At 38.8% G+C, this 23,554-nt stretch overlaps 1 protein-coding gene across 3 annotated transcripts; it reads left to right on the plus strand.

Annotated features, from left to right (window-relative positions):
* The first annotated feature begins 8,700 nt into the window (after positions 1–8,700).
* LOC123747314 (metallophosphoesterase MPPED2) lies at positions 8,701–22,745 on the plus strand. Of its 3 annotated transcripts, none has more exons than XM_045729424.2 (7): positions 8,701–8,982; positions 11,823–11,905; positions 13,779–14,425; positions 15,967–16,111; positions 19,045–19,213; positions 20,545–20,771; positions 22,401–22,745. In XM_045729424.2, the coding sequence occupies exons 1-7, from the start codon at positions 8,789–8,791 to the stop codon at positions 22,526–22,528; spliced, it is 1,593 nt and encodes a 530-aa protein (XP_045585380.2). In that variant the 5' UTR covers positions 8,701–8,788; the 3' UTR covers positions 22,529–22,745. The 3 variants fall into 3 exon arrangements, with proteins under 3 accessions (XP_045585380.2, XP_045585382.2, XP_069175862.1); XM_045729426.2 differs by lacking the exon at positions 8,701–8,982 and adding an exon at positions 10,303–10,365; XM_069319761.1 differs by lacking the exon at positions 8,701–8,982 and adding an exon at positions 11,567–11,590.
* The last annotated feature ends 809 nt before the right edge of the window (positions 22,746–23,554 follow it).

The raw sequence follows: 23,554 nt of genomic DNA on the forward strand, positions 1-23,554 counted from the left end.
TAGGAGAATTTACACCCCTATGTACAGAGAGAAGAATTATTAAACTGATTATCGAGGTTCCTCTAATCAAGATCAGGGCTATGTCTGCACGGTTACCCATCCAGGTATTAACCAGATCCAAGTGCCTTAACCTGATTGAGCTAGAGACGCACATTTCCCGCTAGCATCACCCTTGAAATATTTATCTCCGCAGTCTCTGTTCTATAAGCACGCTCCACGCTTATATAAATAATAATAAGTTTTTTGTATATATATATATATATATATATATATATATATATATATATATATATATATATATATATAATTGGCCGCATTAATTGGCTGCCAATTAATGCACAACTATATAATCTACCCACTTCAAGACTCCGAACCAATATAGAAGCATCAAGAGGAACCATTATGGGCCAATAGGCCTTCTGCAGTTACTTCCATTCTTATGATTTTATACCCATTGGTTCGTGTTCTATCTCCCTATCTAGCTCCCCCACCTCTCATTAGTCTAATGGCAGAGGCTACATTTATCTCTGAAATTCTATCCCCAATACTCTCCAGATTCAATTCCATCCTCATTATCTCAATCATAACATTTCTTGGGCATCCTAAGATAATTCTCATGCTTCATTTTGTACCTTCTGCAACTTGCCCAGTCTAACTTTACCAAAACAAGAAATGATAGGTGCAGCATAATCAACAAGAGATCTTACAGTACTCAAGTATATCATTTGTAGCACAGGGACTCCCTTTCCACAGCATGCCAAGGCTTTCAGAGGGTTGTAATCTCTTCCGACACTGACCCAACAGTCTGTTCATCTCAGCTTCCAAACTCTCATGGGTTTAACATAAGAACAAAGGTTAACTGCAGAAGGCCTATTGGCCCATACGAGGCAGCTTCTATCTATAACCACCCAATCCCACTCATATACATGTCCAACCCGCGCTTGAAACAATCGAGGGACCCCATCTCCACCACGTTACGCGGCAATTGGTTCCACAAATCAACAACCCTGTTACTGAACCAGTATTTACCCAAGTCTTTCCTAAATCTAAATTTATCCAATTTATACCCATTGTTTCGTGTTCTGTCTTGATGATAATTTTAATACCCTATTAATATCCCCTTTGTTATGTCCATTCATCCACTTGTAAACCTCTATCATGTCACCCCTAACTCTTCGCCTTTCCAGTGAATGCAACTTTAGCTTTGTTAATCTTTCTTCATATGAAAGATTTCTAATTTGGGGAATGAACTTAGTCATCCTACGCTGGACACGTTCAAATGAATTTATATCCATTCTATAGTACGGCGACCAAAACTGAACTGCATAATCTAAATGGGGCCTAACCAGAGCAAGATATAGCTTAAGAACCACACCAGGTGTCTTGTTACTAACGCTTCGATTAATAAATCCCAGTGTCCTATTCGCCTTATTACGAACATTCATGCATTGATCCTTTTGTTTTAAATTTTTACTAATCATAACTCCCAGATCCTTTTCGCAATCCGACTTCGCAATCTCAACACCATCTAGCTCGTATCTTGTAACTATCATCATTACCTAGCCTCAAAACTTGACATTTATCAGCATTAAACTGCATCTGCCAGTCTTTTGACCATTTTAAAACCCTATTTAGATCAACTTGAAGTGATAGCGAGTCTTCTTTCGTTTTAATTTCCCTACCGATTTTTGTATCATCTGCAAATTTGCAGATGTTGCTACTCAAACCTGAATCTAAATCATTTATATATATTATAAACAACAGAGGTCCCAGGACAGAGCCCTGAGGTACTCCACTAACAACATTATCCCACTCTGACTTAACCCCATTTAAGAACATAAGAACATAAGAACAAAGGTAACTGCAGAAGGCCTATTGGCCCATACGAGGCAGCTCCTATTCTATAACCACCCAATCCCACTCATATACTTGTCCAACCCGTGCTTGAAACAATCGAGGGACCCCACCTCCACAATGTTACGCGGCAATTGGTTCCACAAATCAACAACCCTGTTACTGAACCAGTATTTACCCAAGTCTTTCCTAAATCTAAACTTATCCAATTTATATCCATTGTTTCGTGTTCTGTCCTGTGTTGATACTTTTAATACCCTATTAATATCCCCCCGGTTATGTCCATTCATCCACTTGTAAACCTCTATCATGTCACTCCTAACTCTTCGCCTTTCCAGTGAATGCAACTTAAGCTTTGTTAATCTTTCTTCATATGAAAGATTTCTAATTTGGGGAATTAACTTAGTCATCCTACGCTGGACACGTTCAAGTGAATTTATATCCATTCTATAATATGGCGACCAAAACTGAACTGCATAATCTAAATGGGGCCTAACTAGAGCAAGATATAGCTTGAGAACCACACCAGGTGTCTTGTTACTAACGCTGCGATTAATAAATCCAAGTGTCCGATTTGCCTTATTACGAACATTTATGCATTGATCCTTTTGTTTTAAATTCTTACTAATCATAACTCCCAGATCCCTTTCGCAATCCGACTTCGCAATCACAACACCATCTAGCTCGTATCTTGTAACTCTATCATCATTACCTAACCTCAGAACTTTACATTTATCAGCATTAAACTGCATCTGCCAATCCTTTGACCATTTCAAAACCCTATCTAGATCAACTTGAAGTGATAGTGAGTCCTCCTCCGAATTAATTTCCCTACCGATTTTCGTATCATCGGCAAATTTGCAAATGTTGCTACTCAAACCTGAATCTAAATCATTTATATATATTATAAACAACAGAGGTCCCAGGACAGAGCCTTGAGGCACTCCACTTACAACATTTTCCCACTCTGACTTGATTCCATTTATACTAACTCTCTGTTTCCTTTGGTATAGCCATGCCCTAATCCAGCTTAATATAGCACCCCCAATACCATGAGACTCTATCTTTTTAATCAGTCTTTCATGTGGCACTGTATCAAAAGCTTTGCTAAAGTCAAGGTATACAACATCGCAATCCTTACCACTATCAACTGCCTCAACAATGCTAGAATAAAAAGATAACAAATTTGTTAAACATGAACGGCCATTTATAAAACCATGTTGCGACTCAATTATTAATTTATGTTTTTCAAGATGAAGACGAATTTTATTTGCTATTATAGATTCGAGTAACTTTCCCACAATAGACGTTAGGCTAATTGGTCGATAGTTAGACGCAAGTGATCTATCTCCTTTCTTAAAAACTGGTATCACATTAGCAACTTTCCAAAACTCTGGCACTCTGCCTGACTCTATTGATTTATTAAATATGGTTGACAGTGGGTCACAAAGCTCCTCTTTGCATTCTTTAAGCACCCTAGCAAACACTTCATCCGGCCCTGGGGATTTGTTTGGTTTGAGTTTTACTATTTGTTTAAGAACATCCTCCCTGGTAACTGCTAAACTCGTCAACCTGTCCTCGTCCCCACCCACATAGACTTGTTCGGCTGAAGGCATATTGTTAAGTTCCTCTTTAGTAAATACAGATACAAAATATTTATTAAAAATACTACTCATCTCTTCATCACTATCTGTTATTTGACCTGTCTCAGTTTTTAATGGACCTATCCTTTCCCTAGTCTTAGCACGATATAACTGAAAAAACCCTTTAGGATTTGTCTTTGCTTGCCCTGCTATGCGAACTTCATAGTTTCTTTTTGCTTTCCTTATCTCTTTTTTAACATTTCTAACCAGTTGTACGAATTCCTGTTCTAAAGTGATCTCCCCATTTTTAATCCTTTTGTACCAAGCTCTCTTTTTACCTATAAGGTTCTTCAAATTCTTTGTTATCCACTTTGGGTCATTAGTATACGATCTATTCAATTTGTATGGTATACTACGTTCCTGTGCTTTGTTTAGAATATTCTTAAATAAGTTATATATTGAATCCACATCGAAATCCCCATTTAAGTCACCTATCGCTGGGTTCATGTCTCGCTCCAAGACCGGCCCACACCCCATACCCAAGCCTTTCCAATCAATTTGACCCAAAAAATTTCTTAGGCTATTAAAATCAGCTTTTCGAAAATCTGGCACTTTAACAGAATTTTCTCCTACTGGTCTATTCCATTCTATGCTAAATCTGATTTCTTTGTGATCACTGCTCCCTAGCTCACTCCCTATTTCGATGTCATTAATTTGCGTTTCCCTGTTAGTTAACACTAAATCTAAAATATTATTTTCCCGTGTTGGTTCCTTAATGTGTTGCGTAAGAAAGCAATCGTCAATTAATTCTAGAAAATCTTCTGCTTCACTATTCCCTGTTTTGTTCAACCAGTTTATTCCGCTAAAATTAAAGTCACCCATGACATAAATACTGTTAGATCTAGATGCTCTAGATATTTCATCCCATAGATGCTTTGCTTCCATTCTGTCTAAATTTGGTGGCCTATATATTACTCCTATTATAATATTATTAGCTTTTTCGTTTAATTCAATCCAAATAGTTTCTGTGTGTGGCTCTGTTTTGATTCCCTCTTTGAGACTACATTTCAAATTATCCCTAACATATATGGCTACTCCACCTCCTCGTCTAATATATCTATCTGTGTGAAATAGTTTAAATCCATATATTTGATATTCAGCTAATAGTTCTCTATTTTCTACATTTATCCACGTTTCGGTAAGTGCAATAATATCTATTTTTTCTGTGCAGACAAGAGCATTTAATTCGTTAATTTTATTTCTTAGACTTCTACTGTTAGTGTAATATACCCTAAGTGAATTGTTATTTTGCGGACCTTCTCTTTCCCTGATCGTTTTGCCAATTCCTTTCTCCCACAAACACATACTTTTATTACCTCCTTCCTCCAAATCAATTCCCATACCTCTATCTACTAACAGTTTAAACCCAAACAAACACCTCTAACCACTTCTTCTAGCGAGTTCGCAACAGCAACAACCCCAGCTCTCGATAGATGCACCCCATCACGAGCATACATTTCATTTCTTCCATAGAAGTGTTCCCAGTTGTCTATGAAAGATATTGCATTTGATTTGCAATATCTTTCCAGCCGGCAATTGACACCAAGTGCCCTCGATATCCATTCATTTCCCACTCCCTTTCTTGGAAGAATGCCACATATGATCGGGATTCCTCCCTTGCTCCTAACTAACTCTATGGCTGTTTTATACCTCTGAATCAGTTCCTCACTCCTGACTCGACCAACATCATTTCCTCCCACGCTAATGCAAATAATGGGATTGTTCCCATTACCTGCCATAATATCATTCATGTTGTTTATAATATCACCAATGCCAGCTCCGGGATAGCAAACCCTTAACCTGTTCCCCCTATCTCTAGCACAAAACGTTCTATCCAAATACCTTATCTGGGAATCTCCCACAACTAATGTTTGCTTAGGTACTTCCTTTACTTTCTGAGGGGCCTGCGCTTCCTTTCTCTTTGTTGCTTTCCCTTTTGCGCGATCCACAGTCTCTCCACAGCACTCGTCCTCCAAAACGTCAAATGAATTTGAAGTTGCTATGGCGTTTGAAGGCGGCTTTATCAAAGTCTTCTTAAGGCCCCTGTCTTTCGCAACTCTCCAAGACGAGGTCCCTTTACTGCTGGTCTCCTCCTTCGTTACTTCTCGTTGTTTTTTAAGCTGACGCACCTCCTCCCGCAGAGAGTCCAACTCTGTCCTCAGGGCTCCCACTAGAGTCACCAGGTCCTTCACTAAAGGACCTGGTGATCTATCTCAGATGCTATCTTATTCATTAGTATATTAAACAGGGTGGGACTCAACACTCCTCCCTGGGGTGTGCCGAGTTCCGAAGATCTCACACCTGACATACAACCTTAATACCACACCTGAGCCTTCCTTTCGTAAAGATAATCCCCTATCGAGCGTAATAATCTCCCTTTAACACCAAGACCAGCTAGTTCATATAAAATAACCTCTTTGTTGGCTTTATCAAAAGCTCCTTTAAAAAAATACAAATTCTATAGTAATCATTATCATTAGCAAGACATTTAATAATACAGTCAGAGGTACAATTTTGTCTTTGAGGAACCCGAACAAATTACTAGACAGCTGATCACCTATCATATATAAAAATATAAAAGTCTATTTACAATTATCCTCTCGGTACTCCCACTACACCAGTAAGTGTACTGAGCAAGAAATGCAGTATCTGCGCCCAGGAGCATCACTACACAGCCTGCACATCCTCCCACCGACGCTGCTAACTCTGCAATGGCCCGCACACTGCAATCTCACCTGACTGTCTCCACCGGCAGGACAGAAATAAAAAAGATGATGGCAATGGCAAGCACCAACTCAGCTACCCAACCCACCTACGTCCGCTTTCCCGGCCTTGCACGAGAACACTGGGGAAACTGTTGCTACCTCACCACTGCTTGGTCCATCACCTTCTAGCTCACCTCTGCAGCCCTCACAACCACGACTCAAGCCTGCAGTTACCAAGAACAACACCCTCCTACCGGTACTTCTACACCTCGCTGACAAATTGGCGGGCAACGACGTCAACCTATACGTCCACACCATCAATAGGCTGCTCACCGCAAATGGACTTCCGACGGTGACGGTACCAGGCGACCTTCTCCCAGCTCCTCCACCTGCGGCCGGCCTGGCGTCCGACCCCGCAACAGGCCCCACAACCAGTCCGGTAACAGGGACGCCACCCACACTGGCTACCCCTGCCAACGAAGACACCACATCCAAAGACGACAACGGACCACCCGAAACTCCCACAACAAACACCAAGAGGTTCTCCAGAGCCGCCACCGACGTCGATGAGAACGGCCTTGCGACTGACGACGACGAAAACAAAAATACTTGCCACCAAGTATTGCCATGTGCTGTTCATTCCGCCCAGCAAGTTCAATGGCGACGCACACACCAGACGAAAATTGGCCCACAGATGTAACAAGATAATCAGCCAGAACAAATACCCGCACCCCAAGTATGTTCCCGCCCACACCATGAACGCTTACACTGACCTCACAATACTGAAAAAAGAATACCACGACCCAGAATTCCACCTCAAATTCCCAGACGGACAAATGCAATTCCTCGAAAAGGACGACGATCCTGATGGTACCAAACTACCGAGGTTGCTCTGTTCAGATATTCAGCGTCTCTTTGCACATTACACTGCAACTTGCCAATAAGTCTCCTGCGGGGAAATAAAAACAGCGAGCAATCATAAAGAACCTACGGGATCACCATAGCCCGTGCTGCTTGGAACTTTTTGTTCCAAGTAGCGAATCTTAAACAACAACATAAAGATCCCATCCATCCACAAATCTCCATTACGGGCTATTCATGCCCGTGCCACCTCTTGGGTGGCTTAATCTTTATCAATCAATCATCACAAATCTCCAGTATCCGCTATTGATACTGGTAATGGCTCCAAAGAGCCTTCACTTACGGGCTATTCATGCCCGTGCCACCTTTTGGGTGGCTTAATCTTTATCAATCAATCATCACAAATCTCCAGTATCCGCTATTGATACTGGTAATGGCTCCAAAGAGCCTTCACTTACGGGCTATTCATGCCCGTGCCACCTCTTGGGTGGCTTAATCTTTATCAATCAATCATCACAAATCTCCAGTATCCGCTATTGATACTGGTAATGGCTCCAAAGAGCCTTCACTTACGGGCTATTCATGCCCGTGCCACCTTTTGGGTGGCTTAATCTTTATCATCATCATTATCCTCTCCATCATTTTCAAAAAAAAAAACACGAGGATAAGGACAGGTCTGTACTCTCCATTGACTTTAGGGATAGGGATATCCATAGCTTTTTTTTTCATTTAAGTTACTCTATCCTCCCCAGGGGAGATAGATTTCCCAACTTTAATCGCCATTATTAGTTCATCTCTGGTAATACCTGTGCAAGTGACATCACTGTTACCTGCTGTAAGTATACAATCCTTTCTTAGATCTTTTCAATACTTGACTTTCCACGACAAGACACTTGGACTTGGCCAAAACAACGGAAACTCTTGGGCTGCCAGAGCAGGAAATGTCCTAAACAGACTACTTTTTAGCATGATTCTTGATAGAGGAGGTGATCAACCACACCCCAAACTACATTTCTTCCCCACTGTGGGAGGAGCCCACCTTCAAAATAGTAATAGAAAGTCTCCCAATGAAAAAGGCTGCCTATGATCCAACAATCCTAAGGCCTATAATAGAAAAGCATATGTGCAGCATTGCAATAGCCGGAGCCACCCACATCTTCACAGGAGTTACAGCCCCGCTCCTGTGCCAGGTAAGTCCACTATGGGCTCACCACAGACACCACACTGTGTGTGTGGTGTCCTGTCCAGCAGCTGGACACCCTCATAAATACTGTCAAGCATTATCCTTCCCGCGATAGCAGCCTGACGATTAAATGCGACCTCAGCACACTGTATAGACTTACTGAACAAAAATTGTACCACTTACGGGCTATTCATGCCCGTGCCACCTCTTGGGTGGCTTAATCTTCATCAATCAATCAATCAGGATAAAGATTTGGGATGGGACGCTGGGAAGAAATGGTGTTAACCACTTGGAAGTTGGACAGTCCGAGATTGAACGTCGACCTGCATGAAGCAAGACCGTCGCTCTACCGTCCACCCCAAGTGGCTACATTTCTAACCTAACGACCTTAGAAGAGCTTCAAGTCCCCGAATCTTGCAGTAACCACCCTGAAGCCATCAACACTGCCACTCTTCTGATCAAGAAAAGGTGTCTAGCAGCCGGACACCCTCATAAATACTATCAAGAAGTATCCTACCCCGCATTCACTCCAAAAAAAGATCATGCCCGTGCCACTTCCTGAGTGGCTTACTCTTCGTCCATCAATCAATCAGTCCGTATCACTCAGAATGTACGGGTACGGTACGTGGCCCGCTAACGCTGCATACAAGACCGGCGTCCCGGACGCAGGCCCGGGAGGACTGAAGCCAGTCACGACCTGTACACGTGCTATAGTGGGTGTATTATCTCTCTCAAGGTTAGTAATGTTTTGTTTCACCATATTCACATTTTGATTGTAGCTATTTCAAGAACTGAATCCCCCCCCCCCCATATATGCAGTGTTATTTTGGCTTTGTATGGTCTAGCGAGCTACTTATACAGAAATGCTATATAATATATAAATAATGTGCCGGGCCGGAAACACGTATTCCCGGCAAATATCAAGCGGTGATCGATGGAACTATGTGTCACTTAACAATGTCTTGTCCACCTGCAGGGTCGTGTTTTTTTGTGTTTTATATATTCCTAATTGTCGCGGTCAAGGTGGTATAAAACCGCAGTAGTGGTCAAGTAAAAGCTACGCTCGAGGTCAATTAGCAATTAGTCAAAGCCAAGGTTGTTATCAAGCGTACGAACACTCAGGCGATATCTGCATATAAAACGCGCGAAAACGCCGATAATATTAAATGTAATTGTATAGTTACTATTAACTACAAAAGTTTAGAATAGAGGAAACTAAAAAAAAACAATACGTAGCATGTTAACATTTCAAATGGCATAGTGTGACGTCACAAACTATGCACAGTGTGTATAGTAATATAACAAATTTTCAGTAATTTTGGTGAGCTTGTCGATGTAACTTATATCTTGTAAAAGGGCACAGTCTATTCTTCGTTTGTAATAATTTAGAGTGAGATTAGGTGTAGTTAAATAAGAAAAGGTTGCATAAATGAACATACATTGTTGATTGTTTATGTGAATGATTGTTCTCATATTAGAGTTGCTATGGATTCAAGATGTATATTAATCTGTGCCCTCTTGAACAATATATAATGCATTTGAGAAACTCGCGGTACTGAGAAATTAGTGTTTTTATAGATATATAGATATCTAAAACTAAAGATATGTTGAGCAAGCGCTGGCTAGCGTAGTGACGTCATAACAATGACGTAGGGGTGGCGGGAAATTTAAACAATAATACCCTACCCGAGTAATTATTCAATTTTATTTTTTATTTTATTTTATTTATGCATATACAAGAATGTACATAAGGAATGTGAGGATACAAATATGGTAATTACAGTCTTGTAAAGCCACTAGCACGCGCAGCGTTTCGGGCAGGTCCTTAATCTAAGAAAATTTTAAGGAGGTAAATACTTGCAAAATTATAGACAAAAAATGATAACAGATACTTAATATCTTGTGTCGGGGGACAGGTAGCCAGAGCGTATTTATACACGTTGAGCTTATATCGAGGTCCCCTCCAAGGTCGAATTATTGATCCCACCCAGGATGCAACCCCACAGGAAGCTAACTCCTGAATACCTATTTACTGCTAGGTAAACAGAGGTATTAGGTGATAGAAAATGCACCCAACCATTTCTGTCCCGCCCGAGATTTGAACCCGGAATTCTCGATTGTGAGTCAAGAGCGAATCCGACTATACTACAGGGACCTTCATATTATAAAATTCTGTCCGTTTCTGCCCGAAACGCTGCGCTACTAGTGGCTTTACAAGAATGTAATTACTATGCTATGTATCCTCACAATCCCAATGTACCTTCTTGTATATATATAAATAAATAAAATAAATAAATTATATATCTTATATATAATTTATTTAATATATCAATACAAAAAATTATTAACAAGCTTAGGTAATCACAGCAATGTGATGCTACCCTATTTTATATGAAGGATTACACAACGTAGATAAAAAACTAGCTATAAGTTCATTTAATATCCTTATCTCACATGGATTGTTAGTCATACCTCAGTGTACCAGGGCTTACAACCCTGCAAACCAAGCATGACAGGGCAGATCTTACATTCTTGTAAAGCCACTAGCATGCATAGCATTTCGGCCAGGTCCTTAATCTTAATTTTTCCTGGAGATCCGTGAATAGAGGCATACAGTTAAGGATTGGTGCCTAGTCAATCCTTACCGGCCAGGATAAGAACCCAAGCCGAATCGCTCATGCGGAGCAAGTGTATTACCACTGCGCCATCTCATTGAAACTTAAAATACTGAACAATTTGTATATTGATCCAGACAATTTCTTCAAAAGGTCAGATGTACCATAAAAAGGAGCAATGGTGTCAAGTTTAACAAGGCACAATGTAGGACTAAAATCAGGAAATTCTTTTTCACCCACAGGGTTATAAACCCATGGAACCACCTACTCGACGAAGTCATAAATGCCCAAATTCTGTTACATTTTAAAATCCAACTGGAAAAAAATCATTTGGGCAAATGGGGAGATCTTTGACATGCTGAGGGGCTTCCTGTCCTCGTCGAGCCACTACTGTATTATTGGCTCTCGAGTAAATTAATAATAATAATAATAAATGTTTATTTAGGTAAGGTACATACATACAAGAGATTTTACAAAGAATGATGGATTTATAGATAGGGCTAGTACATACAATGCCTAAAGCCACTGTTACGCAAAGCATTTCGGGCATGAAAAACTTAAATGATTAAAGCTTAATACTAATTGAGTATAAAGAATAAAATGTGTTGAGAACAAATAAAAATAAAGATAAAAAAGGGAGGAACATGGCTGAAAAAGCAGCACAAATACAATTAGGTCGACAAACAGCATTGTTTAAAAAAAAACAGACATGGGTTTCATTTAAATCAGGTAAATCTTAATTGAGGTACTACATAAATGTTAAAGCCAACATTAAATTTGTTGACAAATGTATGGAATAACATGTAAATGCTATTTTAAATTATAGATTCTTGGTGTAGACATATGTACTAATAAATAACATAAATAGTTTTTTGTCTTAATTGTGAAGAACTGTGATTAGCAGAGTACTAATGTTTGTCCATTTAGGTACAAGAATTAACCAACTAATAAAACCCAACAGAATCTTGGCGACTCTCGGGCTGCCTCTCGCTGGACAATTAATAATGTGTGCTGCTAGATCCCACCGCCATTACAGATCTACAGGTGAGGTATCAAGACCATGTTATCTATCCAGCCTTTTATCTATAAATCCTTCCCTCTATCCATCCATCCATTTGATAATATATTTTTCAGCCATCTTATTAATTTAACAAATCCCTCTTCCTTTCATTTATCCGTCCTATTATCCAGCTGCATATCCATTACTCCTATTACTTATTCAACTGGAAATAATACATTTACCCAGTCATTTATCCATCTGAATTTACCTGAGGGCCACTGCCATTAGTGGCTTCGATGAGGACAGGAAGCCAGTGGCTTGTCGAAGGTCCTCTCATTTGCCTTGATGTGGGGTGTGGCAATGATTTGTCAACCCTTTGGGTGAAAAAGCATCTCAGTCCTACATTGTGGCTTGCTGAACTTGAAACCAAGATTAATTGATTAATTAATTAATAGATTAATAGATTAATTTTATTTAGAAACCATTGCTACTTGTTTGTGTTACATCTGACCTCTTGAAGAAATTGTTCGGATCAACATCCTCCAACTTTTTCAATATTTTAAAAGTTTCAATGAGATCCACCCAGTCATGCCTTTAATACTTATGTATCACTCTATAAAACTTTGTAATTTTTCTAAATTACAAAATGCATATTGAATAACATTTCATACATTATTAATTATTATCCCCAAAAATGGGGGATCTTTGACAAGCTGCTAGCTTCCTGTCCCTGCTGTGGCCACTAGACAGTTGGTGGTCATCTGGTAAATCTAAAACTCCACACTCATTATCTTACATTATTAAGTAAGATGCTGTACAGATAAGCATGCGAACCTCCAGAGCACCCCACAACAATAAACCCTAAATGCCCCCAACCACAAGGCCTCACAGAGGAATCAAAGACCTGTGCACTACCCAGAGCAAGGCACACTACACAGTGGAATGGCCTCTCAGGAGCAAACTCAAGAGCAATGTCAGAGCATCGCCACTGGCCTGACAGCACGACCATCGAAATCATGCTGTCAGGGTAGGGACAATGTGAAATGAATGCTTATGGAAAGGCTGCCCTAAACACATGCAGCCCGAGACGAAGAAAAAACCAAGTCCATGCAACAAGTGAGGCTTGAAACACATGCTCGTTAAGCAGATACCAAATTTGGAAATATTGCTCATAGCAAACGGCCCCCACTAAAAGGAGTGGGACTCGCTAAAGCTGGTGACTTGGGTAGGACCGTTTTTGAGGACATCAATGCAAGGACTCAGGTTATGATGGTGTGGAAGCTGGAAGGTTCCAGTGCTGCTACCAACTGATAGCCAGGGTTCCAAAATATGGAATATTTTGATAGTAGATTTAGATATGGAATTGGAATAGTAGATTTCAAAGGTCCCAAAATATGGAATGACCTCACTAATCACATCAAAGACTGTCCTTCACTCAACCAATTTGAGAGAGAAGCTAAGAACTACCTGATAAACTCTATGTAACCTACATTATTTCTTAAATGTCAACCTATGTGTTGCTGTTATTTAACATTAATAACTGAACCTGTACTACTGATGGCATCTGCCATGTCAATTTTGCATAAAAAATTGTATTCCTTCTTTTTATGCTGTAAAATTAATATGTTTTGTTGCAATTTTTTGCTGTTCAAATCATCATATAATAATTGTCATTTTATTCATATTTATTTACTTCTATTCATTATTGTTATTTATCTCATTTAGTTTTAAGTCTAAAAGACTTTTCCCTTATATTATGGCCGAAATGCTCAGCATAGGCTGTAGGCATTGTACTTGCCTTACCCTCGTGAATCACACAATCTTCGTGTATCTTATGTAATGTACTTTTGCTTAAATACAAATTATTATTACTTTTATTATTATTATTATTATTACAGTATTAATTTTTCTTTTCAGGAAAAGACCAGAGAAAGAAGAATCATAATTTACAGCAACAGCATTCTTTGCCCATTTCTACCTTTGCAAACATTCCCACTGTAGCATCAATGCATATCAGTGTACCTGCTCTTATACCCACATCTGTCACATCTTCACCACTGCCAAAACCTACAACTGTGCCTATCTTTTCTCCTACACCCATGCCCATACATACTCCAATGCCCAAACCTCCAACTGTACCTATTGTTACTCTCACATCTAATCACACTGTAAAGCCCAAACCTACAACTGTACCTATTGTTACTCTCAAATCTAATCACACTGTAAAGGCCAAAACCTCATCTGTATCTATTGTTTCTCCCAAAAACACATCTGTGCCTATTGTTACTCTCATGCCCACATCCATACATATTCCTAAATGCACACCTGTACCTATTGTTACTCACATGCCCACATCCATACATAATGCTAAATGCACATCTGCACCTAATGTTACACCCACATCCATTCACAAAAGTACTTTTAAGTGCAAACCTACATCTGTACCAAATGATACTCCCACACACACATCCACTCTCCAGCCCAAGCCTACACCTGTACCATTAGTCATGCCCATGCCCGCAGCTGCACCACAGCTGTTATCTACTAGAATACCTAAAAATGTGGTGAGTATTGAGCAAACAATGTTCTTTAGTTAAGTGAATGTAGCATTTGAAAATGTTTAATGCTAAAACTGCCTACCAGTTCTTACATGAATATTTAATATTCTGTTTTATATGAATTCTTCATATTTTTACCTGATTTAACTGAAGGCCACTATCACTAGTGGCCTCGACGAGGACAGGAAGCCGGCAGCTTGTTCAAGGTCCTCCCATTTGCCTTGATAATCTTTTCCAGTTTGATTTTGAAATTCATAAATCTTAACATTCACGGCTTTGGCAGGAAGGTGGTTCCATGTGTTTATTACCTGGTGGGGAAAAAAGCATCTCCTGTTCTTAATCCTGCAATGTGGCTTGTCGAGCTCGAAACTGTTGCTCCTTGTTTATCTCACATTAGACCTTTCGAAGAAATTTTCCGGATCAACATCCACCAAACTGTTCAGTACAAGTATTTTAAACGTTTCAATGAGATCTGCTCTGTCATGCCTGGTTTGCAGTGTTGTTAGCCCTGTGGCCCACAATTGTTCCTAATACGAGAGATGACTTGGCTCTGGAATTATTTTTGTTGCCTGGTATTGCTCTTTCTCCAGGGCAGCTATATCCTTCCGAAGATGGGGTCTCCATGCTTGTATACAGTAATCCAAATGGGGCCACAAGATTTATACAATTGTATCACCACCTTTCCTTTTTTCCTTAAAATCAAAGGTATGCTTGATTATTCCAAGGGTTTGGTTAGCTTTAGTGATTACTGTTCCTACCTGTTGTGCAACTTTCAGTACGTGATGGATTCTGACTCCAAGGTCCTTTTCTTCATCACTGCTGCAAGGTGCCAAGGTCCTTTTCTTCATCACTGCTGCAAGGTGCCAAGGTCCTTTTCTTCATCACTGCTGCAAGGTGCCAAGGTCCTTTTCTTCATCACTGCTGCAAGGTGCCAAGGTCCTTTTCTTCATCACTGCTGCAAGGTGCCAAGGTCCTTTTCTTCATCACTGCTGCAAGGTGCCAAGGTCCTTTTCTTCATCACTGCTGCAAGGTGATATTGTCAATTTGGTAGGCATGATGTGGATTATTATATCCCACATGCAAGGGCTTGCATTTTCTATATTAAATAGCATTTGTCAGTCTCAGTCTTCTGACATGGAGTTTTTGTGGATCTCTTCATAAGGCTGTAATATAATTTTTGCTTTCCACTTTGCCATAAATCATAGTGTCATCTGCATTTTTAATTATGTGGTCTGTAATATTCTATGTCATTGATGTATGTACAGTATATGAAAAATGGGATATCCATAGGTGTATTCAAAGGCAAAAATGGCAAAAAGGCAAATGTAGTCTACAATTGCCTTTGACTGCTGTAGTCAAAAGGCTATATCAAAAAGGGACGTGGTTATAAATTAAAATAATAATAATTTATTTACACAATAGACAGTACATTTGACAAGTGTTTATATAGTGGGAAAAGTAATTGTTTATTATATACCGCTGGTAAAATAATTTTGTTCACTACATTATACTTTTAGGTTGAATCTAATGGTTGAGGTGTTCTACAGGTGCGGTTCGTGTGTATCAGTGACACTCACAATAAAACTGACATTCTACCATTTCCCATTCCTGATGGTGATGTTTTGCTTCATGGAGGGGATTTCACTATCAAAGGAAAGCTACATGAAGCACTGGTGTTCAATGACTGGCTAGGTAAGTTGTCAAAAGGTACAGATTTTTCTTATGATATACCGTACTGCAAGACTATTTTAGTCCTATAGTGCACTATTAAGATGGTAGTCAGTGATTAACTACTGATAAGATTGTCATTAAGGAAGCATTATTAATTTTGTGTGTTTTAAATGACCAGATTACTTTGTTACTTGACAGTTTACATATACTGTATAAGTTGATTTTAACATCTCATAGATATTTCCTTAAGTATTGCACAGTGGTTAGCATAGTTGCTTTATAAGTGATTGGTCCTTGATTTGATTTCTGGACAGGGTCAGACATCTGGGCATGTTTCTTTACACCCACTGCCTCTGTTCACCTATCAGTAAATAGGTACCTAGGAATTAGTTGACTGCTGTGGGTCATGTCCTTGAGAATGGTCAATCATTGGATAGAGGGATCTCAATATTCTTTAGAGGCTTCCTATCCTCAAAAGTGGGTAATTAAATGTCCATTTCATCACTCCTAAGTTACAACTGGGTCTATTCAAGCCAGCCTTAATTGTGAAAAAAACCCTTCACCGAGTTTCTGAATACCGTACTTTGATTAAGTGTAAGTGTTAGCTTTCATGCATTTCCAATGAGTGCCTGGCCTGCACTCCTTCTGGTCTTATTTGAACCAGACACGATCAGCTCATGGTGTGGTGACCATTAGTGTATGTTATAATTTAAAGTTTGTGTGGCTATGTATAGTTGTATGTATTTTATATAAACAAATTTTCAAAGGAAAAAGGGCCCCATATTTCACTGAATCAAAATGTCTGCAATTGGAAAAAAAAAGAACCATATAATTTCGTTTTAAATATCCTTAGTGGCTTTCCCAAGGCCCCAAGGCCCCCAACTATTTCTTGTAATGTTGCCTCCATCTGTGAACCGTGTCCCAACATCCTAGGCAAATCCACACATCCCCGGCTTCAGTGAACTCTTGTTCGTCAAAGTGGGCAAGTAATCCTGGCCTGGAAAGTGTGTTTTCCAACCAGAGATTCGCCCAATCGAGGTTCCACTGTACTAGGGAAGATAAGAAACTTAAGATGATTGTCATGCCTTTGAAGAAAACCTGGACAAAATAAGTGTATGGCAAATAGAATTTAATGTAAATAAATGCCACATTATGGAATGTGGAAAAGGAGAAAATAGGCCTCACACAACTTACAAATTATGTGAAAAAGCTTTAAATTTTTTTTTTTTTTTTTTTACATATATACAAGAGTTGTTACATTCTTGTACAGCCACTAGTACGCGTAGCGTTTCAGGCAGGTCCCTGGAATACGATCCCCTGCTGCGAAGAATCGTTTTTTCATCCAAGTACACATTTTACTGTTGCGTTAAACAGAGGCTACAGTTAAGGAATTGAGCCCAGTAAATCCTCCTCGGCCAGGATACGAACCCATGACATAGCGCTCGCGGAACGCCAGGCGAGTGTCTTACCACTACACCACGGAGACTGTTTAATGATGATAATGATGGTCATCTGATAGATGATTCTGATAAAGATCATCTAAGGGTGGTTCTAGATATAAAACTGTCATTTGAGGACCTCATAAAGAACACTGTGCAAGGAGCATATACACTTTCCAATTTCAGAATTTCTTTTAAATATAATGATGACAAAATACTAAAGGAATTGTTCACAACCTTTTTGAGACCAAAGTTGGAATATGCAGCAGTTATATGGCATCCATATCTTAAGATGTACACCAACAAATTGGAAAAGGTGCAAAGACAAGCAATTAAATGTCTTCCTGAACTGAAAGACAAGTGCTACAAGGCAAGGCTATATAAATACAGTACAGTACTGTATAAACATTAAATATACCAAGGCTAAAAGATAGAATAAAAAAAGGGACAATATGATCACTGGCAACATCGTCACAAGTTTTATGTTGCTTCTACACAAATGCCAGAAGCCTAGTAAATAAATTTGATGTACAGGTATTGTGTACCTACACTGAGGCTGAGAATCCCGACATCACTGGCATCAGTAAAACATGGGGACGAGAGAACATTATAGAAGGGGAATTCCATCTCCAATGATCCACAATTCAGAAAGGATAAAACAACAAGAGCAGGTAGTGTAAATACTATATGTAAAAGGACCTGAATGCAACCCATCAATAAGAAATTGAACACCATGGGATCCTCAGAGTTTGTCTGGTGCAGCATACTAGCACAAGATGGTAGCAAACTGACAGTGGGAGTATGCTACAGGGCATTTCAAAGCATTATGTGACAGAGTGCGGGGAAGACAGGACACCACGAGCGTAGCTCTCATCCTGTAACTACACTTGAGTAATTATAACACTTCTAGTGCATTTGCTTGAATAAATCTTTATACAAACTGCACATTAAAAGAAAAAAAAAGTTTGTATTGCTCTAACTCACCAAGGATAAAACTTCCAAAATTAATTAGATGTAACAAATTTTAGTACAATTGTAGAATAGAGTATTATTAAAAATGCAATAGGTACTGTACAGTATTTGGCATTTGAGATTTGACAGAAAAAGCAGGATATTTATTTATTTATTTATTTATATATATATATACAAGAAGGTACATTGGGTTTGTGAGAATACATTGGATAGTACAGTATTTACATTCTTGTAAAGCCACTAGTACGAGCAGCGTTTTGGGCAGGTCCCAGGGCAGATATATAATAAAGTGGATGAAAATTTACTCTAAATACAGTAGATCTAAACAAGTTACTTTTTAAAAATAGGCTAGCAGTGCTTTTAATGCTTTGTATGGTTAGCATTGTCTTAAAACAATGCCTAACCATATGTCTTAAAAGGTACTAGCCATTTGAATAATAATTTTCCTAAATTTAGGATGATTTTAATTAATGTCAAATATTGAAAATACTGTATGTAGAAACAAATGCTTGAAGCTATGCATAAATGTATACATTTCCTCAGGTCATTTGCCCCACAAACACAAGGTAGTGATTGCTGGCAACCATGATAGACTTTTCGACAAGAACTTCAAGCAGTTTACAGCCGACTCTAGAAAGGTGTTCACAAATGCCATCTACCTACAGGACCAGCACACATCCATATACGGCATCAAAATCTACGGTGCACCTTGGTAAGAATTAACTTAATGGGGCAATTTATACAGTATTTGATAAATTGCAGAATTTGGTAATGAGTACTTGTTCAGTCTCTTATTTAACCTAACAGATACTTCAGTTATTATATCAGTAAGAAAATGGAGAGAACAACCACTCTTTAACTCATAATACAGTATGTTTCACGAAGATTATTTTCGCTTCTAATCCATGTTTTAGAACAATATTAAGTGTCCTTTCTTAATTAAATGCTCTTAATGCAATCATATTTAATACTCAGTTGATGAAACCATTCAAATTACTTTATACTGGAGGGGTCAATTTGATGGCTCTCAGGGGGGTCAGCTTGGTGGGCCTCAGGGGTCAGCTTGGTAACCCTCAGTGGTCAAATCGGTGGACCTTATGGGTCAGATTGCTGGCTCTCTTGGGTCAGTTTGGTGGTCCTCGGCAATATAGTCATAATGGCTTAGCATTTTTTCCTGGTTATTACTTTACCTTACTTTAGTAGTCCTCAGGGGTCTGCTTGGTGACCCTCATTGGTCAACTTGGTAGCACTTAAAGCTTGGTGACACTAATAGTTCTTGGTGCTTAACCGAGCCATGCTTTACCCATGTTGTCATTTTTATGTCTTTCTCTATATTGTGAATGTCATGTTCCTTTAACACCCTGCATGGTGCCCCTCAAGAGCAAAACTAATTACACTATCATCATTGTTATATGATTTATATATGATTATGTTAGCCAATTACAGTATCAGTATATAAATTGTTCTGTAACTTTAATTAGTTTTATGATTATTCTTAATTTTAAAAAGTTAAGAAAAAAACATTAAGCATTTCGTTGTTTAAACATGCCTACGTTTCTCCCCAAATGCAAACTGAGAATTAGTTACTGTACTATAATATCACTGTAAAACATCAGCTTCTTGCATCCGGCATCTGTACACTATTTATTCATGAATGCAATACAGTTTTAAACTCATAATATCATTTGTATGAGGAAAATAAGTCACAATAACATGGGTGAAATAAATACTGTAATCCAATGCACACATGAAATAAAAGGGTCGCTTTCATTTCATGTGTGTGTGTGTTGCGTTATCAGTTGTATACTTTTAAGAAATCTTACTACATATCATTCTAATCATACACTGTACTGTTTTTAATTATTACTTTAACATCTACTGAAAAAATGTAATTTATGAACTTGTCATAACTATTATACAATGTACGTTTTTCCAAAAATTCCACTTACCTGTATAAAGTTCACAAATAAATGCATTATTATTTTTATAATGTACTCTATTACAGTGTTATATTACATTATTCATTATTAAAATTTGTCTCAGGACTCCCGAGTATCACAACTTGGCCTTCAACTTGCCTCGAGGACAACCTTGTCTTGAGAAGTGGTCACTTATCCCAAAAGATACCGATATCCTCATGACGCATGGACCACCATGGGGCCAAAGAGATTTTACAAAAGGAAAGCAACATGTTGGATGTGAAGATCTACTGGCAGTTGTACAAAATAAAGTTATGCCAAAATATCATGTGTTTGGCCATATTCATGAGGGTAAGTTTGTATACACTTGACAGTTATGATTTTTCCTATTGCATATTTTATCTGTATCATAATCACAAAAAATTGGATTTTGTGTATAGATAAAATTCTGTGATCAGCCTCTATGTACAAAAAATATATACAGTATTGCAGTATATATCCAGTGCATATTTTTATTTGAATTTATTATTCAAATAAATAATTCAAAATAATTGTCACCAAGATGGTGGTAATTATGTTAATGTGAAGGTATATGTTAGGCCCCATGTTGGGCAGACAGATCTAGGCCGTGTGTTTAGTTGGTGTCATGTGGATTTTTGCTGAAGGTGGTAAGAGGAAAGGAATATTTTTATTCAGTGATTTGAAGTGACCAGACAAAGCTGATAACTATGGCTCAGTTTCTAATAACTATGTGGCTAATTCTATGGGGCTTGGCAGCTGAGTGGACAGCGCTTGGGGTTCATAGTCCTAAGGATCCGGGTTAAATTCTTGGCGGAGGTGGAAACAAATGGGCAGAGTTTCTTTCACCCTGATGCATGAGATGAAATATAGACATTTACATACCACAGAGTCTATCACAGATTAAGAAAGTAATTAGAAACAGAGCAATGCAAAAGATGTACAGTGACCACAACACAGCAGTTGCAACATCAGGATCTGCAGGTTGGTACAAGTATTCAACCAACTACGAACCACTTAGTTTGATGAAAGGGAGCAGTAGAACAACTGAAGTACACTTATATCGTAACAGGCTTGGATACTCATGTGCATGGGAAATAGGCTTACAGGTTCCGGAAGATGAGAGGAAATGTCAGCACTGTGGAGAAATGCCCAACAGACCACTGGAACATTATCTAACACAGAGCACAGTTACAAACCCATTAAGATTTCAACTTAGATTTAACAGAGCAGAAGAAGTTGTTAAACACATGGAACAAAAATCTTACTGAAGCGACCATACGAGTCATAAATACTCATACTCTGCCCAAGTAAAACAGAAACAAGCAACACTTAGTGGGGCCAGCCAGAGGCTTAGGGCCCATGCAGGAATATCCCTGCAAAAAAAAAAAAAAAAGAGTTAGCAGTAAATAGGTACCTGGGAGTTAGACAGCTGCAACGGGCTGGTTCCTGGGGGAGGGGTGTGTATATATGAAAATTAGGATTAAGGACTTGCCCAAAATGCTGTATTCACGGGTTGAGCTCAGCTCTTTTGGCCCACCTCTCAACTGTCAATCAATCAACTGTTACTAACTATTAATTTTATTTTCCACACACTCATCCCCAGGAAGCAGCCCATAACAGCTGTCTAACTCCCAGGTACCTATTTACTGCTAGGTAACAGGAGCATCAGGGTGAAAGAAACTCTGCCTATTTTGTCTCTGCCATCACCGGGAATCAAACCCGGACCCTAGAATTACGAGTCCAGAGCGCTGTCCACTCAGTTATCAGGCCCCACATTGATATTGTGTGCGCTAGTGGCTGTACAAGAATGTAAAAACTCTTGTGTACAGTATATACAATAAAAAAAAAGTGTGTTGCTCTATTTCTATGCAACTATATTTCAAACTATTTAACTTATGTCCATGTGGCTCTTTTTCTTTCTGTATGTTATTTGCTTCTTTTTCCTTTCTCATTGCTCAGGTTATGGCATGACCAAGACTGGCAGAACAGTGTTTGTGAACGCTGCCATGTGCAATATCCACTACAAGCCCATCAACCCTCCAATCGTATTTGACCTGCCTCTTCCACGAGGATATACGAAAAATTAATGCCTTCTATTTTTGCTCCTCGGATGAACATATCTACTTCCTTGTTGATGATTTGAGTATTATTTATTATTTTATTTGATAATTATCTGAAGTTTGAGTACTGTACCAGTATTTATAAATGGTGGATATGCATACATTTTAGCAGTAATAAAGTTGTATATTTTACATGATGTATTTTTGTCTGTCTTTGTATGCTTAAAATAAATATACAATATTAGGCCTTTATGTTACTATACTTGTAGTTCAGAAATACCTAAATAGGGACATCTTAATTTTAGAAATTGTCCCTGCAGCTAAATTAATCATTGTTTATAATTTCTGTAATTTTATTCAAACACAATATCCAATTAATTTTGTTTAAAACACTAACAGTACTGGTATAATAAATTTTCCTAATTACTGTACCATACTTATATATCCAATTTAAAAAATTAAATGGTTTGGTTTGTGATTCTGGTTCTCACAGTCACGGTCAGAATCCAAAGAACCACTCGAAGCAATAAACACAGCCAGTGACTATGTGATCCTTGAACCGCCACACAGAAAAAGAAGAATCACTTTAACAAAAAGTGATCAGACCTTCCCGAGACCTCAAATACGAAGCGGCCTGCCAGAGGACCCAGATAAGTGGACTATCCCAAACCTGATTTATACCTTAAAAAAAATACAACCAAATCAACAATTTTTGTTCTGCAAGAAGCGCAATTAGCATAGTGTTGCTAAGATAAGCCTCCCGAAGTCAACACCACTGACTAAAAGGTTACCAAACACCAGCTAGGACACACTAGCCACCTCATGCCAACCCATTATGGATAGGCCATCGAACTTTCAAACCTCTCTCAACACACAAAATCCTTTTCCAGAATTTCACTTTCCTATCCCATCCTTTCCAAGCCTTCTAGACATCAAAGTGAAGGTTATTTGGCACTTTATGATTTTTGGGCTACTATTTTTCATTGGCTTCATCCCGTTATTAAGCCCATTACAAATGCCCACTTCAGAGCTAGCTTCACCTTGTAATGGGCT

The sequence above is a fragment of the Procambarus clarkii genome, chromosome 94 (assembly GCF_040958095.1).
Source record: "Procambarus clarkii isolate CNS0578487 chromosome 94, FALCON_Pclarkii_2.0, whole genome shotgun sequence".
Lineage (NCBI taxonomy): Eukaryota > Metazoa > Arthropoda > Malacostraca > Decapoda > Cambaridae > Procambarus > Procambarus clarkii.

Excerpts from the sequence above, each read along its gene's own strand:
- LOC123747314 (XM_045729424.2), top strand. The coding sequence starts at position 8,789 with ATGCCCGTGCCACTTCCTGAGTGGCTTACTCTTCGTCCATCAATCAAT. Across the intron at positions 11,906-13,778 it reads CCGCCATTACAGATCTACAG|GAAAAGACCAGAGAAAGAAG; the intron begins GTGAGGTATCAA and ends TTTTCTTTTCAG. Across the intron at positions 14,426-15,966 it reads CTAGAATACCTAAAAATGTG|GTGCGGTTCGTGTGTATCAG; the intron begins GTGAGTATTGAG and ends GGTGTTCTACAG.